Raw genomic sequence first — 24,914 nt, 5'->3', positions numbered from 1 at the left:
CTGCTGTTAGAATCTTACTGTTTGTTAGTCATGTCTCTTACACATACACATATTCTGAGAGCTTCAATTGGCTTCTTTTCCCTGATTTTGACCACACACCTTATATTCTACACACCCCTGGTCTCGGCCTGGCTGAGCTGTGCCTTCTGGACCCACACACATATGTTTCACTCTGCCTTTCTCTAGGAGCCATGTAGAAAGGCTTCCTTTATGTTGCTTTTTACACAGAACACATTACCTTGAGGTGAAAGGAAACAAACTATCTGTGACGACTAATTTTGCGTAAAGTTGATATGACTATGGCTGAATTCATTTGCTGTGCTCAATCTGTGTTTTGCCATTGTGTCGGTGAGCTAATGTGTTCCAAGATGACAGCCAATGACAATGTGTCTAGTGCTTAAAACATCTCCAACATGTGTTTTACATGGAAAGTTTCTAAATATTCCCACCACTTTTCTGGGTGGTGCTGTCCATGACAGAAATAGAATGTGCAATACTTCACCAAAGAGAATCAAACATAATTGACATTGTTCTAATGACTTCTATATCTTTAATTCCATTACTCCCTATCACTTTTGTAACTCTATAAAATGTTTATCCAACAGGATATAAGGCATAGGTAATGTATCAATAAAGCTAGCCCACTGAAGCTGAACGCTACGTTCTAGCTCAACTTGCATCATTTTGTTTTCACATAGTAAGGAAACAGTATTTTCCCTATTCTGTTGTTCATTTTGCAGTGTACCTTCTGGGAAATTGACTGTGTGAAAGGTGAGAAATCCCTTTCCACTCTGCTGTCCCTCAGTGTATCGTTGGATAATAGGTTTTTTAATGTATTTGAGTTATTGGTTCTGGCTTCTAGCGTTACCTAAATGGTTTCTTATGACACGTATCCATCCTGTTGCATTGTTTTGATGGTTTCATCTGCATCGCCAGCTCTTCATTAGAGGTCTCTTGTGCACAACAACAGTATTCACCGACAACAGTGTGCATGTCAGTGTTACTATCGTATTACTACTATTACCAATAGTATCCTCATTAGTATTATGACTATCATTGGGTCTGTCAGCACTCCATCTCTACTTTACTACTTAAAACCTCCATCTGTGTGTGTGTGTGATGGACTGTTTTTATCCTATGCTATCGTAAAAATAAAAGCAAAATTAAAAGAAATGGTTTTATGGATATTTTCTTAAGTGGGGTAGTAAGAGCACCTACAACATCTACCCTGTACTAGACATCTTTACCATCAGACTGACTGACCAGTCAAACAGGTTCTTACCATCGCCCATAAACTACAGGAGAAGAGAGATCTAAGTACTAGTATTAGTGGAAAGAATGCAACAGAAATCAAGCGTTACCAGTATTTTTGTTCCACAACATGGAATGCATCAGACATGGACCAGTCACAATGCATTCCTAGGAAGTGGCAATAAAATGCATTTCACAGAATTGACAATGTCATGTAATCCATTTATTTAATTCATTGACTCAATTAATTATTGGACATTACATATGAAAGAGATGTCGGACAATAAGACACTAAGGTACAGTAGTAGGTGTGAATTGACATTACAACTCCCAGGAAAGCCAGTCTGCAGAGACCACATCTCCCCACAGTCAGGGAGGGGGAAGTGAGACAAACACAATGACATGGAGAGGCCAATGGAATAGAGAGAAACAGGCAATGAACAGAAGCAGTTTACCATTGAGTATTTCCATCATTAGTTTAAAAGGGATGGTTTAAGAGGGTGGTTGTTGGGCTTTGACTACTAGAGGACAGATCAGGTAGGAGGCTGTCGGGTTAGCATCATCTCGCATACACCAATAATCATTCAGTTACCCAATCAAAGAGATTAGCCTCTTAGAAGGAGCCATTAGAATTGTGCATCGGATCAAACCATGATATCCTCCTTAAATTGCAGGTGCATCTCCCTTTCAGAGAGAGAGACAGAGGGCTCCTTCATCTGCCTCTCTAACCATTAGATGGGTGAATGTTCCTATACAATTTACTGTCTGGAATGTCCAGTTCAAAGTCACAGAGAACAGCTGGAACATTCCAGTGGGTGGTGGGGCTGGTAAGGGTTTTCCCTACAATCCTTCACCACACCCCAGTCTCCTCCTCCACATTAGTTTTCACCCAGTTTAAGGCGGGCAAACTGGTTGGCCATCTGTAGTGCCTCTTCTATGCAGTGTGTGTTCCTGCCAGTGGCCTGGGCAGACATATCCTTGCCACCACCCTTGCCATCCATCAGAGGGCAAAGTTCCTGCACCCACTCACTGGCCTTCAGACCCCGTTTGGCAACATCCTGGTAGAGGAGAAAATCAACAGATAAGATACTGTCCCAAGAAAATATGCAGGTTATTGCATTAAACACAAATAAGGAGCTCATCTGTGAATTATAGTGTGCATGGATGCAAACACACATGTAGGTTGAGCGCATGGCTTACCTGGGGCACCTGGCATAAACAGATGATCTTTCCAGCTTCGTTGTCTACAGTGAAAAGCATAGCAGCAGTCTGGGGGGACTGGGTCTTCAGCATCTTCAGAGACTCATTCAGAGCCTGGGACAGAGAAATGCAGACAAAGATCAGGTAAGAATTACACTTCTGATTAGAATTGAGGGATCTCAATCTGTGCTGTGTTGTGGTATGGTATTTTTTGGGATGCAGTGGAAAGGAAAGGATGCTATTGTTACCTTGGCAGAGGCTCCACTTTCCATCTCCATGACTACCAGTGGCTGGTTAGGACTGCTGTCAATCATCTCCTTGGTCTTTTCAAGAACCTGGGGGAGGGGAGGGGGGTGGAGAGCACTCAACCATGAGAAACACCACTCTTTTAGAATGGCCCTGCATACCATTTTCTGACATGTACTAATCCCTTCACCCAGTCATAAAACCTCTATCAACCCCCCTTAGCCTAGGCCTGGCCCCCCGCTCTCTCTCACCCTCTTCTGGACATCAGCCTTGTTGGAACGGTCCAGGTCATCCATGGTCTTCTTCAGGCCCTTCAGAGCCTCCCTCATCTCATCTTTCTGCCACTGGGAGATCACTGCCAAGCCCAGAGACTGCAACAACACAGAACAGAGACTGAATAAGTAAACAAACAGACAAACAAACAAACAGGTAAACAGACACAGGCAGGCAGATAGTGCTGTGACAGCTCTCACCTCTGTCATGTCAGCGATTTCCTTCTGCACGTCTTTATTGGGGGCGGTCTGAGCCTTCACCTTCTCCCCCAGAGCAGACAGAGACTGTCTCAGAGCATCTGCTTTCCTCTGGGCCTGGACAGAGCAGGGTGGGGTGGGGGTTCAAGTCAATGTTAGAGAACAAAATAGACAGTTACTGTTGAGTAAATAGCTGCTACGAAAAGAGCTATACCTATACGGATCATAAACCAGTTATTTTACTAAAAAGCTGTAGTATAATGAAGAACACAAATTTCAAAACATCCAGCAACAGTTGGGAACATTTCTGTCCTCTCACCTTCTGTGCCTCTGCTCCTGTCACTGCAACGATACGGCGGATTCCCTTGGCGATGGCCTCCTCTGACACGATGACAAAAGGTGCAGCATGGCCAGAGTTCCGCAAGTGCCTGAAGTTATACATGGAATGTAAGGAAAAAACTGAACAACATTCTCATGGTAAATTCTCAAACAAAATATCTGTACTTCTGAATCATGAGATGTAATTATGCAAATAAATGCATTTGCTCCATTTCCAAGGGACTGGTCCTCTGAACTAAAGGTGCGCTTTGTACTCACGTTCCTCCACAGAACTCGATGGAGGTGAGAGAGCCGGCAGCGCTGCTGGGGTCAGCCAGGAGGTCAGCCACGGGGATGCCGATGGACACCACGCGCACCGGGTCAGGGTAGGTCTCATCAAACACAGCCCGCAGTCCCTGGATGGCTTTAGCTGCTGCCAGGGGGGCATCCATGGCATAGACAGGCTGTAGAGAGACAGAAAGAACGGATGTCGTGACTTGATAATACGCGCTTGAAAACATTGCATTCTGTGAGGAGGAGGAGAGAATAATGACAGGTGCCTTGGGCTGACATATTGTATAACAGTAAAAGGGAGATGAGGCGGAATGTTAAGGTGCAATGCTGTTGTTTGCCCAAGAAGAAGCAAAACAGCCCAGGAATGCTTAGATAAAACAACACAAAAGGCCTGAGATCAATAACACCAGAAACCAAAGATCTCAGTGTAAATACAACACTTGATCAAACAGAAACTTACCCCTACTCATACTTTCAGTGCCCTGTGACCTCTCACCTTTGAGTCACAGATCATGGCGCAGGCAATCTCCTCTGTGCGTCGCACCTCTCCTGTGCTCAGAGCACCCTTGGCGGTGAAGTCAAAGCGCAGGCGGTCAGGAGCCACCAGGGAGCCACGCTGGTCAGCCTCTCCCAGGACCCCCCGCAGGGCAAAGTTCAGGATGTGGGTGGCAGTGTGGTTACTCATGATGGGCCTACGACGAGCCTGAGAGAGGGGGTGGAGGTTGGACAATAGACAGAGACGTAATTCATTTTTTTCAATATCAAGTCAGTTGAGGAAATATCTCAAAACTGAGTCATAAAATTAACTTTTGAGTGATGCATTACCTCGTCCACGTGCAGGATGACGCAATCGCCCACCTTCAGAGTGCCATAAACCGTTCCTACGTGCATCACATATCCACCCCGAACCTGAGTGTTCTTCACTGTGAACTCCATCCTCTGAGGAAGGGAGTAACATGTGGTATGATATGGCTTTTACAACTTAAAGTGATGTGTCCTCACATTATTTTATTTTTTTAAGGGGGTAGATCAACTTTAATATTGCAGATAGATTGTAACTTCCATCAATGTAATTGTCTGCATCACTTCCAATCCCCCATATGTTTTTTTTCTTCTCGCAAATAGAAATATAAATATATGGGGTTGGAATGTAAAAAAGGGAAATATATTTTAGAAAAGTGTATGTGTGTAAATATATACAGAGAGGGAAAAAAGTATTTGATCCCCTGCTGATTTTGTACGTTTGCCCACTGACAAAGAAATTATCAGTCTCTAATTTTAATGGTAGGTTTATTTGAACAGTGAGAGACAGAATAACAACAAAAAAATCCAGAAAAACAAATGTCAAAAATGTTAAATTGATTTGCATTTTAATGAGGGAAATAAGTATTTGACCCCCTCTCAATCAAAAAGATTTCTGGCTCCCAGGTGTCTTTTATACAGGTAACGAGCTGAGATTAGGAGCACACTCTTAAAGGGAGTGCTCCTAATCTCAGCTTGTTACCTCTATAAAAGACACCTGTCCACAGAAGCAATCAATCAGATTCCAAACTCTCCACCATGGCCAAGACCAAAGAGCTCTCCAAGGATGTCAGGGACAAGATTGTAGACCTACACAAGGCTGAAATGGGCTACAAGACCATCGGCAAGCAGCTTGGTGAGAAGGTGACAACAGTTGGTTCGATTATTCTGGGGCTCCATGCAAGATCTCACCTCGTGGAGTTGCAATGATCATGAGAACGGTGAGGAATCAGCCCAGAACTACACAGGAGGATCTTGTCAATGATCTCAAGGCAGCTGGGACCATAGTCACCAAGAAAACAATTGGTAACACACTACGCCGTGAAGGACTGAAATCCTGCAGCGCCCGCAAGGTCCCCCTGCTCAAGAAAGCACATATACAGGCCCGTCTGAAGTTTGCCAATGAACATCTGAATGATTCAGTGGAGAACTGGGTGAAAGTGTTGTGGTCAGATAAGACCAAAATCGAGCTCTTTGGCATCAACTCAACTCGCCGTGTTTGGAGGAGGAGGAATGCTGCCTATGACCCCAAGAACACCATCCCCACCGTCAAACATGGAGGTGGAAACATTATGCTTTGGGGGTGTTTTTCTGCTAAGGGGATAGGACAACTTCACCGCATCAAAGGGACGATGGACGGGGCCATGTACCGTCAAATCTTGGGTGAGAACCTCCTTCCCTCAGCCAGGGCATTGAAAATGGGTCGTGGATGGGTATTCCAGCACGACAATGACCAAAAACACACGGCCAAAGCAACAAAGGAGTGGCTCAAGAAGAAGCATATTAAGGTCCTGGAGTGGCCTAGCCAGTCTCCAGACCTTAATCCCATAGAAAATCTGTGGAGGGAGCTGAAGGTTCGAGTTGCCAAACGTCAGCCTCGAAACCTTAATGATTTGGAGAAGATCTGCAAAGAGGAGTGGAACAAAATCCCTCCTGATATGTGTGCAAACCTGGTGGCCAACTACAAGAAACGTCTGACCTCTGTGATTGCCAACAAGGGTTTTGCCACCAAGTACTAAGTCATGTTTTGCAGAGGGGTCAAAAACTTATTTCCCTAATTAAAATGCAAATCAATTCAATTCAATTTTTTGACATGCGTTTTTCTGGATTTTTTTGTCGTTATTCTGTCTCTCACTGTTAAAATAAACCTACCATTAAAATGATAGACTGATCATGTCTTTGTCAGTGGGCAAACGTACAAAATCAGCAGGGGATCAAAATACTTTTTTCCCTCACTGTATGTATGTATATATATATATATATATATATATATATATATATATATATATATATATATATATATATATATATATATATATATATATATACACACATATATACAGTGGGGGAAAAAAGTATTTAGTCAGCCACCAATTGTGCAAGTTCTCCCACTTAAAAAGATGAGAGAGGCCTGTAATTTTCATCACAGGTACACGTCAACTATGACAGACAAAATGAGAAGAAAAACAATCCAGAAAATCACATTGTAGGATTTTTTATGAATTTATTTGCAAATTATGGTGGAAAATAAGTATTTGGTCAATAACAAAAGTTTCTCAATACTTTGTTATATACCCTTTGTTGGCAATGACACAGGTCAAACGTTTTCTGTAAGTCTTCACAAGGTTTTCACACACTATTGCTGGTATTTTGGCCCATTCCTCCATGCTGATCTCCTCTAGAGCAGTGATGTTTTGGGGCTGTCGCTGGGCAACACGGACTTTCAACTCCCTCCAAAGATTTTCTATGGGGTTGAGATCTGGAGACTGGCTAGGCCACTCCAGGACCTTGAAATGCTTCTTACGAAGCCACTCCTTCGTTGCCCGGGCGGTGTGTTTGGGATCATTGTCATGCTGAAAGACCCAGCCACGTTTCATCTTCAATGCCCTTGCTGATGGAAGGAGGTTTTCACTCAAAATCTCACGATACATGGCCCCATTCATTCTTTCCTTTACACGGATCAGTCGTCCTGGTCCCTTTGCAGAAAAACAGCCCCAAAGCATGATGTTTCCACCCCCATGCTTCACAGTAGGTATGGTGTTCTTTGGATGCAACTCAGCATTCTTTGTCCTCCAAACACGACGAGTTGAGTTTTTACCAAAAAGTTCTATTTTGGTTTCATCTGACCATATGACATTCTGCCAATCCTCTTCTGGATCATCCAAATGCACTCTAGCAAATTCAGACGGGCCTGGATATGTACTGGCTTAAGCAGGGGGACACGTCTGGCACTGCAGGATTTGAGTCCCTGGCGGCGTAGTGTGTTATTGATGGTAGGCTTTGTTACTTTGGTCCCAACTCTCTGCAGGTCATTCACTAGGTCCCCCCGTGTGGTTCTGGGATTTTTGCTCACCGTTCTTGTGATCATTTTGACCCCACGGGGTGAGATCTTGCGTGGAGCCCCAGATCGAGGGAGATTATCAGTGGTCTTGTATGTCTTCCATTTCCTAATAATTGCTCCCACAGTTGATTTCTTCAAACCAAGCTGCTTACCTATTGCAGATTCAGTCTTCCCAGCCTGGTGCAGGTCTACAATTTTGTTTCTGGTGTCCTTTGACAGCTCTTTGGTCTTGGCCATAGTGGAGTTTGGAGTGTGACTGTTTGAGGTTGTGGACAGGTGTCTTTTATCCTGATAACAAGTTCAAACAGGTGCCATTAATACAGGTAACGAGTGGAGGACAGAGGAGCCTCTTAAAGAAGAAGTTACAGGTCTGTGAGAGCCAGAAATCTTGCTTGTTTGTAGGTGACCAAATACTTATTTTCCACCATAATTTGCAAATAAATTCATTAAAAATCCTACAATGTGATTTTCTGGATTTTTTTTCCTCAATTTGTCTGTCATAGTTGACGTGTACCTATGATGAAAATTACAGGCCTCTCTCATCTTTTTAAGTGGGAGAACTTGCACAATTGGTGGCTGACTAAATACTTTTTTCCCCCACTGTATAACCCGAATTGCCATTGTATTACATTACATTTTTGACAAGCAATTCTTATTTTAGCAAACAATTATTGTGGTTCATCCTATATTCTCCCTAACATCCTTACCTCCTTGCAACAGATGTGGGATAAACACACACGCACACTCTAACACACTAAACCCCTTTCTTCCACAATCAACCATAAAATCAGATGCTCAACGGTTGTTACATCCCAGAGCCCAACTCAAGAAAGGACCTGATTTACGAATGCATATACAGTTACAGCTGTTTGAGAAAGCATGCAAGACTGAGCAAAAATTTACAACAATGTGAGATTTGATTACTCTATTTAATCTATGTCAAGTCCTAGGTGATGGAGATCAGATCCACCCTCTTCACCTGAGACACAAACACTCTGGTCCCCCGTTGTAACCATTTTTCCCAAGCATCTCTGTGCAGTCAGACCTTTGATTATTTTGTGCCACCTGGGCCACAATGATAAGCCCCCTCTCTGATTGTCCGAGTGTGACCTCCTCCCCATGGGTTACTGCAGCCAGTGTTGCCAGCACTGAAACTACCTGGGTACCCCACCGGAATCCCCACCGGCTAGGTACAAGGTCGTCAAGGTTCTCATTAGCAGCTTTGAGAATTTCCTTGTATATTATGCTCTCCCATCAGAGGGCTCTGGCTTTGTAGGACCAACCCTGCCAGGCAGGCTCAGAATCTTGAGGGGTAGCGGTGCTGCTTAAGTAGGTCTCTGACCGCATTTATTTTCTGTTTTGGCTGCATATAGGCAACTCACAGCAGGTCCATAAAACAGATGGGGACTTCTCTTTGGTGTATGGGTCGCTCAGGTGGGTGTCTAGGATATAGGGTTGGGGATCATTCCATCATGATAGGACAATAAAAACATATATTAGATGTATACTATATTTTAAAATGTATATCCCTCATCTGCACAAAATTGAAAGCTCTCTCTCACAACCCCTGCTCACAGACACACGTTGGTCCTGGGATATGCAAACATTTTCTTTCTCACTCACTTAAAACGCCACACTTATTCAAACACAAAAACGTACACCACACCTTCCATCACAATTCATCCACACATACCCACATACTGTGCCTTCTATGTCTTCTGTTTGCTATGTTTTTATCTCCTCTATGTTGATTGAGTACTTGTGTTCTAATTTAGTTGTATTTGAAGATTTAGCTTGTTTTAGCTTGTTATCTTTTCTTGTAATACCGTCTTATCCCTTTATTTACATTTACATCATTTAGCAGACGCTCTTATCCAGAGCGACTTACAAATTGGTGCATTCACCTTATAGCCAGTGGGATAACCACTTTACAATATGTTTTTTTTTTTTTGGGGGGGGGGTGGGTGGGGTAAGGGGGGGTAGAAGGATTACTTTATCCTATCCCAGGTATTCCTTAAAGAGGATACCTTTATAAAATACTATACCTACTATAAAATGTGCTTTATTATTACAATCCCTACCATGGCTAGTATTGGGTGTTCTATTATTCGACGACTCTATTAGAACTTTCAGAATAGCCATGGAGTAGTCTTTGTGTCGTGTAATATTTGGTTGTCAATATATAGTTTATCGACAACAAGAGCAACATGCTTCCCTTTTAATCTATTTTCCTTGAAGATTGGGTACAGAACTTTGCGCCTTTCTGCAATCTCCCTCGGGAACTGATCATTCATGCCTATTTTCTTGCCAGCAAGTCTTTTACCTAGGCTTTTAACCATTACTTTTATCCTTAAAAAAAGCACATTTGGCAACGATTGGACGCTCATATCTCTGTCCTCTTTGTCCAAAACGGTGTACACGTTCGAGTTGGATTTTGTCGACAGCCTCGAGTGGAATTTGAAGCGCTGTAAGAAAGAAGTCCTTCACAATTTTTTCTGTAATCTTTCCCTCTTTTTCCTGGATACCCGTAAGTACTAGATTTTCTCTCATCGATCTAGTTTGTATGTCTAGTAAGGCTTCTCTCAGAAAGTTGTTCTCCTTTTTAAGTTCCTTAACGTCCGTTTCCATCCTAGTGACTGTCCCTTTTAGTTTTTTTGTATCGCTCTCCATTATCACAGCTTTTCAGTCACTCATTTCAAGACTCGCCTTCAACTCTTTTACATCATTACTGACCAACTCTAGTATGCCCAGTTTGTCATTTATCGACTTCAACAGGTCGCTTTCCACACTTATCAGTCCCAGTTGTGAAAAGCATAAATCATCTGTATCAGTCGAGGAGTCGCGTTTCCTCTTGGAGATTGATTCTCCTCGTTTATCTTCGTCATGTTTGGGTGTTGCATGTTGTTGTAATATTTGTCGATACATTTCTCTAGCCTTATAATTTGTTTTGTGTTATTATCCAGATTGAATGTTATTACCCTCGAATATATGAAATGTTAATATTTAGTCTAACTTACTGATATTGAATATTATGTTTTTATCTTGAGGTGATTTGTACCGCTGTGTATTCAATACGCCATCTTGTATACCTGCCCTCTACCGGAAGTTCCCTACCTTTGCACACTCTTGTCCTTACATTGTTTGAACTGTTTGATATGCTTGTTACAATAATGGCCAACATAGCTTGATTGTCCTTACGTCATCTCCAGAGTCGTCCTCCCTCAGCATGTAGCCCTCGTCGAAGCTCTGTCCTCCCTGCTCAGCATAGAATGAGGTCTGGTCCAGCAGAACCCCACACTCCTGCCCCGTCGTTACCTCATCCACGAAGGCGCGCTCCCTTCTCAGAGCCAGCACCGTCCCCACAGCCTGCTCAAACTCTGGGACAACCACAGAAACATATCAAGAGATTAAACACAGACACAAGCAAGAAACTGATTTGAATAAATATCAAGCAAACCATCTTTGAGTTGGTTAATGAAATTGAGTTGATTTTGTTTGTCTTACCATATTTGCCACTGTTGTCAGCACTGTAGCTATACTTGGGTGCGTCGTCAGTAGCAGCGATGCCCTTATTGCGTAGGTCCTCGATGGCATAGATGTCCAGCATGATGTGGTCCTCATCCCCAGAGCCCTTCCCCTGGGACTTAATCTGAGCGGGCAGGACATGGAGGAGATGGCCTTAGACCAAATCCCCAATCTCTGTTCTATTTCTATTGCAAAAAACCTGCAACTAACTTTACTCTAATGCTGGATCAGTCATTCATTATGCTGAAGCATCATACTCATTCTTTAGATAGAAAGCCAACTTGCATGTTTAGCACCGATATCATATGGCTTTATTGAAGTGATTTTGACCTTCACTCCAATGTGGAAAGGAGCTTTTTCAGTATGAATTACCATTGCAATGTAATGGATCTGTAATGTACTGTAAATATTGCTTTATCCAATCAGCAGAGCAAGGCATATCTCACTTAATAGTGCAATACTGACTGAGAAATGCTGACAGAGAGGAAAGCATTCCTGGCTTTGTACATCCACAAAGCAGTCCTCAGACAGGCATTTTCCCCCTCTACAGGCAAATGAAAAAATTCACATAAACTCCCATGCCAATCCAAGGCTATCTTTTCTACTGGTCACCATTTCTCCACTCTCACCTGGGCAGCCCTCTTCTCCTCCTCAAAAGCTGGAACGTCCACCATCATCCCCCTCTCCTCAGCGATGAGGGCAGTGAGATCCAGGGGGAAACCGTATGTGTCATACAGCAACCAGGCAGTGTCACCTACACAGGGAGAGAACGAGAGGAGAAAAGGGTTCAGAAACATTCTGTTTTGACAACAACGTAAATGTTTCTAATTGATCCCATATTCTAATGTGGCCCTTCAGTACCAGGGATGGTCTTGCTGTCTCCCAGACTCTGGATCTTTCTGTCCAGGATCTTTCGCCCCCTGCTGAGCGTCTTGAGGAACTGCTCCTCCTCCTCATTGATGATATCCTTCACCATGTCAGGGTCCTTCTTCAGCTCAGGGAAGGCATCACCCTGGAGAGAGGGGACAGCAGGGGAAGACAGGAGGATGACTAAGAGGGAGAGAGAGATATTGATAGTTAATAACATGAAGAGTAGGAGTGGGATGAGATTTCTTACCAGGGACTCTACCACCACGTCAACTAGGGTAGCAAAGAAGCCTCTCTGAGCACCCAGCTTCTCGTGAGAGTACCTCACAGCACGACGCAGGATCCTCCTCAACACATAACTGCACACAGACAGAGGGAGAGGGTTGACATGTGCACATTAAGAGACTGATGTTCAGACAAACACAGATCAAAGACAGCCAGACAGTTAAAAGGGCTCACCCTCTCCCTGTGTTGTCTGGCCTGCCCCCGTCAGAGAGGGCGATGGTGATGGTGCGGGCGTGGTCAGCCAGGACACGGTAGGCCATGTCAATGCCATCTACGTCCTCAGCACCAACCTTTCCTGTGTAGTCCCTGGCTCCTGTGCCCTGTTTGGAACAACCACAGTGGTACAGTCAGCTAGGCCATTCAGAGCAAAGAGAACACACAATTCAATAAATAATGACTGGCAGTGGTGCTTGCCTTCTGGATGGCCTGGAAGTAGGGGATGAACAGGTCTGTGTCATAGTTGGACATCTTGTTCTGCAGCACAGAGACCAGACGCTCCAGACCCATGCCTGTATCAATACTCTTCTTAGGCAGGGGCTTCAGCTCTGTCTCAGACTCCCTGGTGAGGGGGAGGGGGAAACAGGTTCAGTGACATCATAATGCTTGTATGTGACTATGTGCGCATCTGCATATGTATTATACATAACTTGAACTGTTTGAACTTGAACAAGGGACTCCATGTGGGCATACGTTTAGAACACATAACACAGCTTATTACACGCCACTTGTTTTACATGTTTTGTGGGCCTCCTGTAGCTCAGTTGGTAGAGCATGGCACTTGCAACGCCAGGGTTATGGGTTCGTTTCCCACGGGGGGCCAGTATGGAAAATGTATGCACTCACTAACTGTAAGTCGCTCTGGATAAGAGCGTCTGCTAAATGACTAAAATGTAAAATGTATCCAGGCTCTGTCGTAGCCGGCCGCAACCGTGAGACCCATGGGTCGGCGCACAATTGGCCCAGCGTCGTCCACGGTAGGGGAGGGAATGGCCGGCAGGGATGTAGCTCAGTTGGTAGAGCATGGCGTTTGCAACGCCAGGGTTGTGGGTTGGATTCCCACGGGGGGCCAGTATATAAAATAAAAAAATCATGTATGCACTCACTAACTGTAAGTCGCTCTGGATAAGAGCGTCTGCTAAATGACTAAAATGTAAATGTAATGTTTTACCTGTTGAACTGGATGAACACCAGGTTCCAGATCTCCAGCACGTTGGGGTCGTCCATATTGACCAGGTGGGCAGCATCTCTCCCCCCGATGCGGTCAAAGTGGATCTCACTGCAGGGCCCACAAGGACCTGTGTCCCCCATCTCCCAGAAGTTGTCCTTCATGCTGCCGGGCAGAATACGAGCCTCGTCCATCCTGTCACCCAGAGAGGACACACAGGTAAAACAGGTGAGACAGAGAGGGCACAGTGGGAGCAGGTAGGGAGGGAATGTAGGCACAGAGAGAGAAAACTACTGTTTTTGTAACCAGCAGAGTGCCATCTAGAGGTTTGAAAAGGGTACCGTACCCTGAGAGACTCATCACCCAACACAGTGTTACTAACCACATTAACAAGAGTAGAAAGGGGGCAGCCTATTTGTAAAATTCAGGTAGATCTGGATACCTAATAGCCCTACACCTGAAACTCACTCACCCGAGGTCCAGCCAGATCTGTTTACACTCCAGATCCGGCTCCAGCCCAGCTTCTTCGTGACCCCCGAAGTAGGTGGCATACAGGCGCTCGATGGGAATCCCAAACTCCTTAGTCAGCAACTCCAGGGCCATGGTACAGGCAAGGTGCTGCAGGGAGAGGAGTCAGCAGGAAAGGAAATTAGAGACAATTAAAGCAATAAATCTTCCTAACACGCAAACACATCGACATTTACATAGTGATAATCATTGACACACATCAACACCTTTCATCTTGAGAGACTTGTTAAATGTTGCTGCATCACAACAGATCAGATGACAAAACTGTCTAACAGGCGGTTGGTTGGTCTGCCTGGTTTACCTTAAAGTAGTCTCCGAAGGACCAGGAGCCCAGCATCTCAAAGAAGGTGTGGTGGTACACGTCCTTGCCCACATCATCCAGGTCATTGTGCTTGCCCCCAGCGCGGATGCACTTCTGTGTGTTAGCTGCACGCTTGAGTCTGGCCATGGGGTGGGACGGGTCAATGGTGTTCAGGAAAATAGGTTTGAACTGGGAGGGGTTGGTGGGGGGAGAGAGAGGGTAGATAAGAAAGATGGAGAGATAACCATTGGGATGAGTACAAGTTGAACTTTCATCAAATAGCCTAATAACAATACAACTGAAAAAAAGCTTCAAATATGGACAAACTGATATCAGGAGAGTGGAACATCTGTTTTAGGACAAGACATGCCCAGAGGGTATATTTCCACTATGCCAAGACAGTCACTGAGGTGAGAGGTCTTGATTAGCCAATGGGGCCACACTTACTATGGACCTGCAGATGGGAAGGAGGGGGTAGGGATAGTTGGATGGGCAGTGATAGTATTGTAGCGTACCTGGTTCATGCCAGCGTTGGCGAAGAGCAGTGTGGGGTCGTCCAAAGGTATGGTGGCCGACGAGTGGACATACTGGTGTTCATGAAGACGAAAGAAGTCAATGAACTTCTCACGGATCTGAGCAGCAGTCAGTGAAGTGTCCATTCTGAAAGGGCTGCCGACACAGGAATGATCACACATAGGAAAAACATTTAGTAACAAACACATTAATTGCCAGTGAGGGAGAGGGTATGGGTAGGCAGTAGAGCTGGGACAATAAACAGAAAATTATCGACACCGACCATACCGATTCACTTATCGCAGGCATTTTTCTGATATCGTTGATTACTATGTAGCCTATACTAGAGAAATGTGACATTTTAAATCAAATAAGTTTGCTAATATGGGTTATTGTTAATGGGGCAATTGATGGCTACAACCATCAAACTAGTAGAAGTAGTAGTTTAAAGGATCATTAATGTTATAGACTTATCATCGTATTTATAATTCAGGCAATTTATTGCGATATGGATTTTCCTCCACATCGCCCAGCTCAAGTAGGCAGGTGTGAATACTGAACCTAATAAGCTCAAGTTCCAATTAAATTGTTATTCATCCTTGCTTCCATTGCAAATGCTGAAGCAATATTTTGCCATCAAGTAGGAAATGGAAAAATGAGCTCTACACAACATTAAATCTGCTTTTGGCAAACTTAATAAATTTCACCAAAATTCATGCAAAAACAAAGTTACAGCACATCCCTTGTCTGGTCTAATAAAACACCAATTGGATCTTCCTTCCACTAGGATATCCTTGTATAAAAAGCATGTTTATGGTCGGGTTGGCCTTATTCTCGATCTTGAGAAAATACCATCAGGGTCTGTCTAGGCCTTTAGAGTAGACCCATTATCTTCACCACTGAATGTTCACGCTTTACAGCTGGCCAGGCAGCTATAAATTCATTGAACTCACTTTGATATTCTAAACTTTAATGCAAAACCATAATTAGAAGGTAAAGGTGACAGAGGTCCTATTCCCTGTGGTGGGATCCAGGAAATCCCACAGCTGGTGCAGACAGCCCCCAGGGGAAGACACGCGGATGGTAAACAGCCCATGTCCCGGTCCTGACTACCGAATCTCCGAGTTAAATAACAACCGCACGCAAGCTCCTTTTCACAGCAAGTTCATCCTGCAATTGTAACGTTAACTTCTGACCGTAGTGATTTTTCTAATCCATCCATAGTACATCCTCGTGCTAAAATGAGCCTGTTACATTGAGCCCTTCTCCGTCTCCCCTTGCAAATTCGTTGGCTGGCAATGTATTACAAAAATAAACCAATTAGCTAGCTTGATAGCTAACTTGTCTAACATTACTGTCGCTAGCTTTACGTTAACGTTACATTGTTGCTAGCTAAGCTTGCCACCCCTCGATAGCTAACGGTAGCTAGCTGGCCTGTTAACTAGCCAACTAAAGAGCTTGCTGAAACTAGTTAGCTATTGAGGGGTGGCAATCGATTGGTCGACATTTTTTAACTTCTTTGTCCATATATAGACAGACACATCCTATGTGTTAGTATACAATTAACTATGCACTGAGCTTGTCTGATGCTTTAAGCACACTGTTTGATTAAATAATTAAGACACACAAATGACTCAAGAAAGAGCCCGATGGTCACACTGTGTTAAATAATATGACAGCGAGTGCCTGTGTGACTGGCGCACGTTGTCTCGCTCTCCTCCCTACAGCAGCGAAAAGGCACCACAGCACAGCAAGTTGCAACATCATTTCAGGCATTTAGTTTCTAACTTGTTTCTGACTGAAAAGTTGTTACCGAAATCCCTAATTTGTTTCAGAAAAACCTGACCTATTCCCTCAACCCTTGCTCTCTTTATGTGAAACATGTAAGCATTGCATGCGACCAATAGGGCCTGAAATATAGCCTATCATATTCACATCAATAAACTGGTAATAACAAACTCCGAACACAGTAACACGACAGCAGAATGCATGCGGAGGAAGTGAAAAAGAAACTCGAAACGGGCGAATGTTTACTGGTTGCTCAGGGGGGAAAGGGGAAGTCAGATCTGTGGAAGACATTTGACTTAGTTGTGGAAACTACTGGAGATCAAGAAAAAGGAAGGTATAGGAGCAAGCGTTGCGTGAGTATTATGTGTGCCAAACAGTTGCTGTTAGATTACAATATTATAATTTTTTCGGACCATTTGGAACAGTGTAAACAACACTAAATAAATAAGTGTACTAGAGAGTCAGTTCTAACAGAAAAAAAAGTATATTTAAAGCCTTTATTACAGCAGACTAGAAACAGTTGCATTTGTGAATTGTGGTTTATTTATTGTTTAGGCTAATTATTCAAAGCTCCCTTTGTTATTTAATTCTAAAACTAAAATGATTAATTGCATTTCAAAGCATGAATGTCTCGTATGCTGTGTGATGGCATGAACGAATGAATGATTTAAATATATAGGCTACTGAATCAATCAATATAGGCAAAGTAAGTTACGATATTAAGACTAAACAGGACGCGCTCTTAGGCCTACAGCTCGATGGTGGTTATACAAGGCTACTATACAAAGCCTACTAATGATAACGATATTACTTATTATTACAATGATGATCCTAATAATAATAGTAATAATAACAATAAGAAGGAGATCAAGAAAAAAACAGGGTATAGGAGCGAGAGCTGCGTGCATATTATGTGTGACAAACAGGTGCTATTAGATTTAAATATGATTTTTCTGCCTGTTTGGAACAGTGTAAACACTAAATAAATGATAAGTAATACCAGTCTGTTCTAACAACAACAACAACAATTTGCCATTGCATGAGGCTAGGTGCTCACGGAATCAGTAGGCTATTAAAGAAACACTCAAACAGGCAACAGAAGCAAGATTTGTGTTATTTCTGTCGATATATATGGATGATTTATAAAGCCAGGTACATTTAACAGTTAGGCTATTGATTATAGACCTAATTAAGTTGGGGTTTCCTCTCTCCTCAATTTTCTTAAACAAACAATTAGTCTAAGGCAAGGGCTGTTTCCTCGTCTCTGTTGCTGCTGCCTCCGCCGCATTGTTCTCAATCCCAATATGCTGGTTAACATTGCTATTATGCACATAGCAACATAGGGAAAGGTGCCAATTCTACAGCATACTGAAGATTATGTTTCAGAACCGCGGTCAGCGACGGTATCCAATGCGGGAGAAAGTGCATTTATTATAAATTCTACATTTACATTTACGTCATTTAGCAGACGCTCTTATCCAGAGCGACTTACAAATAATATTAGATTCATTAGTGTTGCACCATTATTTTTTACATCATAACCATATACAATTTCAGTATGTCTTAAGAGTGCCATCACCGTGGCCTCCGCAATGGATAAGTCCACTGAGACAGGCGCGAGTCAGACAGGTGCGATTGCTCAATTAAAATAAATCTCAGTCCACCAACAGCCTATCGACCAAACAATCGACTAAATGGGGTCAGCCCTATAGATTACGTTAACTTTGAACTTAGCTAACGTTAGCTAGTTAATACCATGGTAAATCTGATAAGATACAACATTATCTGTGAATATTATGATGCCATTCTCAAGGCATTCAATGAAATCAGCTTGAGTAGCTAGCAGCTAGCTAACCTGGCTGAACCATAAACTGTAAAAAGAAGGCTGGAACAGAGGTTCTAAACCCAGAGGCGCAACATCGCAACACTTCCGGGAACGCTTGCGAAACAGACAAAAGAGACCAAGCAGACCAGGCCGGGGTTTGGGGTTTGAGAAGTCAATGAGAGAAGTGAAAAATTCTTCCTTAGTTATTAATTTTCTCTAAATCTAAAGCACAACCTAGATTGAGCCAATGTCTTAAGTAGTTGAACATGTTATTACTCCAACCACGTGAAAGTGACAAACGTTTTCATATTCGTCAAAAATAACTTTATATCGAAGGAGTGCCTTTGATTTGAGGGCCTTCACATGCGCAGTTTGGTGCTAGTTGACCGTTAGACCCGATGACGTGTTCTACGCATAGATGCGGTAAAGAGGTCAATCGAACTCGACCAAAACAATGGAATTGCCATGGAAACACATGGGGGAAAGATCCCGAGTCTCCTCACTGCCCCCCAGCAAAATGGGCCTACATTTAGGTTGTTGTTTATTTGTGTATTTCACACTATGTTTAGGTAAAAATCAGAATATAATGATTGTATGGATGTCAACCCCAACACATGTTCATGTCATCGTTACCAATCAATTGAATTACAGTTCAAATCAAATTTGATTACAGCCACCGATTTCCTTTTTTATTTTTTTTGTACTTCGATTCCCTTTTTTTCGTGATATCAATTGGTAGTTACAGTCCCATCGCTGCAACTCCCATACAGACTCAGAGAGGCGAAGGTCGAGAGCCATGCGTCCTCCGAAACACGACCCTGCCAAGCCGCGCTGCTTCTTGACACACTGCTCACATAGGAAGCCAGCCGCACCAATGTGTCGGAGGAAACACCGTACAACTAGCGACCGAAGTCAGCTGGCAGGCGCCCGGCCCGCCACAAGGAGTCGCTAGAGCGCGATGGGACAAGGACATCCCGGCCGGCCAAACCCTGCCCTAACCCGGACGCGCTGGCCCAATTGTGCGCCCGCCTCATGGGTCTCTCAGTTGCGTCCGGCTGCGACACAGCCTGGGATCGAACCCGATGCAGGGCCTTAGACCGCTGCGCCACTCGGGAGGCACAACCACCGAATTTCTGTATGCTAGCTATGCTAACCAGCTTATATGAACGGGAGTTAGCATTTAGCAGTCACTTCTTCTTAACCTGAAAAGGGACACCTTCTACAGCCTTATTCTAAAATTGATTAAATAAAATGTTTTCCTCAATCTACACACAATACCCCATAATGACAAAGCAAAAACAGGTTTTTAGAAATGTTTGCAATGTATTAAAAATAAAAAACAGAAATAGCTTATTTACGTAAGTATTCAGACCCTTTGCTATGAGACTCGAAATTCAGCTCAGGTTCCATTGATCATCCTTGAGATGTTTCTATAACTTGATCGGAGTCCACCTGTGGTAAATTCAATTGATTGGACATGATTTGGAAAGGCACACACCTGTCTATGTAAGGTCCCACAGTTGACAGTGCATGTCAGAGCAAAAACCAAGCTATTAGGTCAAAGGGATTGTACGTAGAGCTCTACGAGACAGGATTGTGTCGAGGCACAGATCTGGGGAAGGGTACCAAAACATTTCTGCAGCATTGAAGGTCCCCAAGAACACCGTGGCCTCCATCATTCTTAAATGGAAGAAGTTTGGAACCACCAAGACTCTTACTAGAGCTGGCTGCCGGGCCAAACTGAGCAATCGAGGGAGAAGGGCCTTGGTCGGGGAGATGACCAAGAACCCGGTGGTCACTCTGACAGAGCTCTAGAGTTCCTCTATGGAGACGGGATAACCTTCCAGAAGGACATCCATCTCTGCAGCACTCCACCAATCAGGCCTTTATGGTAGAGTGACCAGACGGAAGCCACTCCTCAGTAAAAGGCACATGACAGCCCGCTTGGAGTTTGCCAAAAGGCACCTAAAAACACTCAGAACATGAGAAACAAGATTCTCTGGTCTGATGAAACCAATATTGAACTCATGCTGTGGGGATGTTTTTCAACGGCAGGGACTGGGAGACTAGTCAGGATCGAGGCAAAGATGAATGGAGCAAACTACAGAGAGATCCTTGATGAAAACCTGCTCCAGAGCGCTCAGGTCCTCAGACTGGGGCGAAGGTTCACCTTCCAACAGGACAATGACCCTAAGCACACAGCCAAGACAAAGCAGGAGTGGCTTTGGGACAAGTCTCTGAATGTCGTTGAGTGGCCTAGCCAGAGCCCGGACTCCAACCTGACAGAGCTTGAGAGGACCTGCAGAGAAGAATGGTAGAAACTCCCCAAATACAGTTGTGCCAATCTTGTAGCGTCATATCCAAGAAGACTCAATGTTGTAATTGCTGCCAAAGGTGCTTCAACAAAGTACTGAGTAAAGTGTCTGAATACTTTGTAAATGTAATATTTTCGCTTTTTTATTTTTATAAATTAGCAAACATTTCTAAAAACCTGTTATTGCTTTGTCATTATGTTGTATTGTGTGTAGATTGATGAGATGAAAAAACAATTTAATCAATTTTAGAATAAGGCTGTAACGTAACAAAATGTGGAAAAAGTCAAGGGGTCTGAATACTTTCCGAAGGCACTGTAAGCTATAGATACAACATCCTGTTGAAACAAGGCACGTATAGCTCTATTGTTGTTGAATGGACCAAAAAGAAAAATACATATTTCCTACTGATGAGTCAACAGGGGTAATTGAAAGTAGGTTCTGAGGGTCAGGTCTTAATAAGAAGAAGAAGAAGAAGAAGAAGAAGAAGAAGAAGAAGAAGAAGAAGAAGAAGAAGAAGAAGAAGAAGAAGAAAGCAACACCTGAGGGAATGGCATCTAAAACAATTGCAAAGTCTTTAGGTGTTACAGGGATCTTGTAAAGTGATAAGAATTCCTCATAATTTAGTAAGAGACCCGCATTTACAAGTTGGCTCACCAATAGGATATTACTTTGGAACCAATATTCTAAAAACAAAGATGTATTTTTATACAATATGTCCTGATTATTGCAGATATAATATCTGTGTGGAGAGAAATTATGCTTATAAATTAAGGACCATGACAAGAAAACCTGCCGATGAAAAGCAGAGTTTCACTGGAACTTTGTCAATATTATAATTGCAAACCAACATGAAGTTAAGGCCACCAAAAGTATAGAAGACATGATGAGGAATACAGCTCCACATAGAAGTGGGTCTTCTTAGGAATTGTTTTATCCAATTGATCTTAAAAAGTATTATTTAAGGTAGGAAAGTCCAGAAAATTCAGCCCACCATCCTTATAAGTTTTCATTACAACAGTTTTCCTAATGTAATGGGTACGGTTTCTCCACAGAAAGTTGAAAAGCATCTGGTCTATCTCTTTTCTTATTTTACCATCAAGATATAAAGATAGAGCAGCATATGTTAGTCTAGAGATACCCTGAGCCTTGGCTATTAGGACTCTTCCTTTTAAAGATAAGTCCCTCTGCAGCCATTGATTTAGCTTCTCCTGGGTTTTTTTTATGAGGGTTAAAATTTAGGAAGCCTCTAGACTTCTGATCCTTAATAATGGTTATGCCTAAATATGTAAGTTCTTCTTTCACTGGAATACCATAATATGAGTGTGTCACACAATCTTTGACAGCCATGAGTTCACATTTATTAATGTTAAGACATACAATCCTTTTCCAAAGCATCTGGTTTATCACATTGATCGATATGAGAATCTGACTAGCGTCTTTCAGAAAAAGTGTAGTATCGTCAGCCAGCTGGCTTATAATAATTTATTTACCAGCTATGGAAATACCTTGTACTGGACTATTATTTTTAAAAATCGTAATTAGTTGGTGATTAATAAAAGACTGTGTTTCATCAATGATTGCATCCAGGACTTCTTTAATTCTCTTTGCAAGTAGTAAGGCTAATATCTTAAAGTCATTATTAAGAAAGACAAATTGAACGCCAGTTATCGATGAGCAGCACTTATTTTTTAGGTTTAGGGATCAGTGTTATTAAACCCTGACTCATGTAGGAGGGAGAACATTGTTTTTAATACTCTCTAAAAAAGACCTCAAGTAGGAAGGGAGCTACTTGTTCAGAAAATAACTAGTACAATTCTGACGTAATTCCATCAATACCAGGGGATTTATTGTTATTTAGACGTTTGATAAACTCCATAATCTCTTCCTCCTCCTCTCTGTATGTATACCCGTTTAGCGTACCAGAATGTAAACTCGCGAGATCAGGATGGTTCGTACAAGGCTACATTCGACCGAATTAAGTAGCTATCTTAGATATAGCTACATACTGTTTTCGTCATTTTGATAATATGACAGCACCGGTAACTTCAATCAATGAAACATTTGCAATACTCACAGAAGATCCTCTTTCTGATCACCGCTTGCACTGACTTCCCACGCTGGAGCAGTCACTGGAAAACGCCGTGTACCCGCCCATACACACATACTATTGGTTTGACAGCAGTCAAAGATTTGTTTAACTAAATCAAGATAGATCACACCCTGTCGTTTCAAATGGGAACAGATGAGCCATAGTGGGCAGAACAAGCAATGAGGTAGGCAGAGCCAAGCAGGACCTAGCGAGATCCTATTGGCGCGTTCTAGCATTTATTTGCATATTTCCGTTGGGGAACGCCTACGCCTGTGATGTGCGCGTGTGCAATAACTCAATTCACCTTTGCACGCCTTCTAAACAACGCCATTTTTAAAAACTTTGGCAAAGGGTAAAGTCTACTAAACTTAGTCCACTCTGTTCGTAACAGATTGTAGTTTTGGGAACATAAAACTGTATTGAGATCAAATGTTTAATCAATTAGTAAATTAGCAGAATGTCGGCCAAAATCCACCTCGTTCCATCTTCCCACTGCCGGCCACTGGGCTTCCTCTCACTACCATATATATTTGGTAGTGAGTGGAACCGCCAACCGGATGCTTGACATTTATACATCCGGTGAAATATCTGTCTCATTGTTCTATCTGTGGCACAGTCACTTCAATGAGACTAAGTTTCTATTGGTTGTAGTTCACTGTCAATCACGTGACCTCACCCGCTCGAACTGGCTGATGCAATGAAAAATAAATAGTCAGTGCATTATGTCAAATACATTATAGTTTGATTATGTGGATATATAATTAATACAATTGATATTTTCCGATCCATTAGTGGAACAAATGCATTGTCTGTCACACTATGTATGGCAATAATTATAACATCCCTAGCCTATAAAAGTAAAAGCTTCTGTATTTCCTCAAAGCTTTTTTTCACCATCTGCATTTGATAAAGTATTGTTGTGTAATTTCATGTTACCAGCACATTGAATAATTCATTGTTTTGTTTAATCTCTGCATTCCAGTTCAGCAGGTGATATGGGAGCAGATGTGTGATATTGGAGGAACCTTAAACTGAATGCGATGTTGCCGCGGGATATATTTGGTGTTGTACACACTGTCCCATGTGATCTCTTCGAGCAACAGCAACAGACCAGAGAAGAAAGTAAATAATCTTTGAACAAACATAGCACGCGGCCCAGGTAGATACACATTTTGGAAGAACTATTCCCCGACTGATACGAAAAGGGTACGTGGTCCGGAAGTGTCTCAAAGTCCATCTCTCTTTCTGTGTAAAACCGTGGTAAAGAAGTCCTCTGCTCCAAACGACGCCAGGGTGGATGTCTGATCAGTTTTTGGCCGATGAGGGTTGAATAGTCAAGCCAAAGGTTCATCTTATATTGAAGCCGGGAATACGAAGCTCATCTGCTGTGTGTATGGACCGAGAGAGACTGAGCGCAAGGATGAGGCCAATATGAAATCCGGAAGACTGATTACTGACATGAGATTTTCCCCATTCTCCTGTCGAGAGTAGGGGCTCGTGGATTCAAGGTAGTGATGAAAAGGATATGTCACTGATGCTGTTGGAGAGCCTAAGGCCAGGCGTGTACTTGCACAAGTATCCTCGCTCTCAGATTGAAGTCAATGTGATGGTCCTGGAAAACGACGGTTCCATCCTGGCACATGCAGTCACCTGTGCGTCCATGGCGCTGGCAGACGCAGGTATAGAGATGTATGATCTTGTTATTGGTTGCTCAATCCGTCAGGATCCTGCCACATACCTCATCGACCCTACCTATCTGGAGGAAGATGGGTGCAACTTGGTGTCAGGATCCGGGGAGAATTTGGGTAGCCTCTCAGTTGCATTTCTGCCCAGTCTGAACCAGATATCTGGACTGCAGTCGGATGGTGAGATGGGTGAGGACACCCTGACTGGGGGTGTGCGCACATGCATTGAGGGGTGTTTCAAACTGTACCCTGTCATTCAGCAAGCCCTGTCCAAGGCTGTGCAAAGAAAGGCACCACCATCAGAGAGCTGAGAGACAGATGTTTGTTGCGTGATTTACTCAGGCTTCATCCAATTTAGTTTATGATAAAAAAAAAAAAAAAAAAGCC

General features: G+C 43.0%; 1 protein-coding gene across 1 annotated transcript; it reads right to left on the bottom strand.

The window, feature by feature from the left end:
- Nucleotides 1–1,452: 1,452 nt before the first annotated feature.
- Nucleotides 1,453–22,980, bottom strand: LOC121576667 (alanine--tRNA ligase, cytoplasmic). The gene is made up of 21 exons (XM_041890011.2): nucleotides 22,828–22,980; nucleotides 14,828–14,981; nucleotides 14,313–14,501; nucleotides 13,956–14,101; nucleotides 13,487–13,678; nucleotides 12,733–12,877; nucleotides 12,493–12,638; nucleotides 12,284–12,392; nucleotides 12,028–12,178; nucleotides 11,796–11,920; nucleotides 11,146–11,290; nucleotides 10,840–11,018; nucleotides 4,605–4,718; nucleotides 4,276–4,482; nucleotides 3,765–3,949; nucleotides 3,487–3,595; nucleotides 3,171–3,284; nucleotides 2,949–3,068; nucleotides 2,700–2,786; nucleotides 2,452–2,565; nucleotides 1,453–2,309 (listed from the first exon to the last, which is right to left on the bottom strand). The coding sequence occupies exons 1-21, from the start codon at nucleotides 22,914–22,916 to the stop codon at nucleotides 2,130–2,132; spliced, it is 3,000 nt and encodes a 999-aa protein (XP_041745945.1). The 5' UTR covers nucleotides 22,917–22,980; the 3' UTR covers nucleotides 1,453–2,129.
- Between the last annotated feature and the right edge of the window lie 1,934 nt (nucleotides 22,981–24,914).

Source organism: Coregonus clupeaformis, chromosome 29 (assembly GCF_020615455.1).
Source record: "Coregonus clupeaformis isolate EN_2021a chromosome 29, ASM2061545v1, whole genome shotgun sequence".
NCBI lineage: Eukaryota > Metazoa > Chordata > Actinopteri > Salmoniformes > Salmonidae > Coregonus > Coregonus clupeaformis.
The sequence above is the reverse complement of the archived record's forward strand: the minus strand, read 5'-3'. Positions and strand labels throughout refer to the sequence as shown.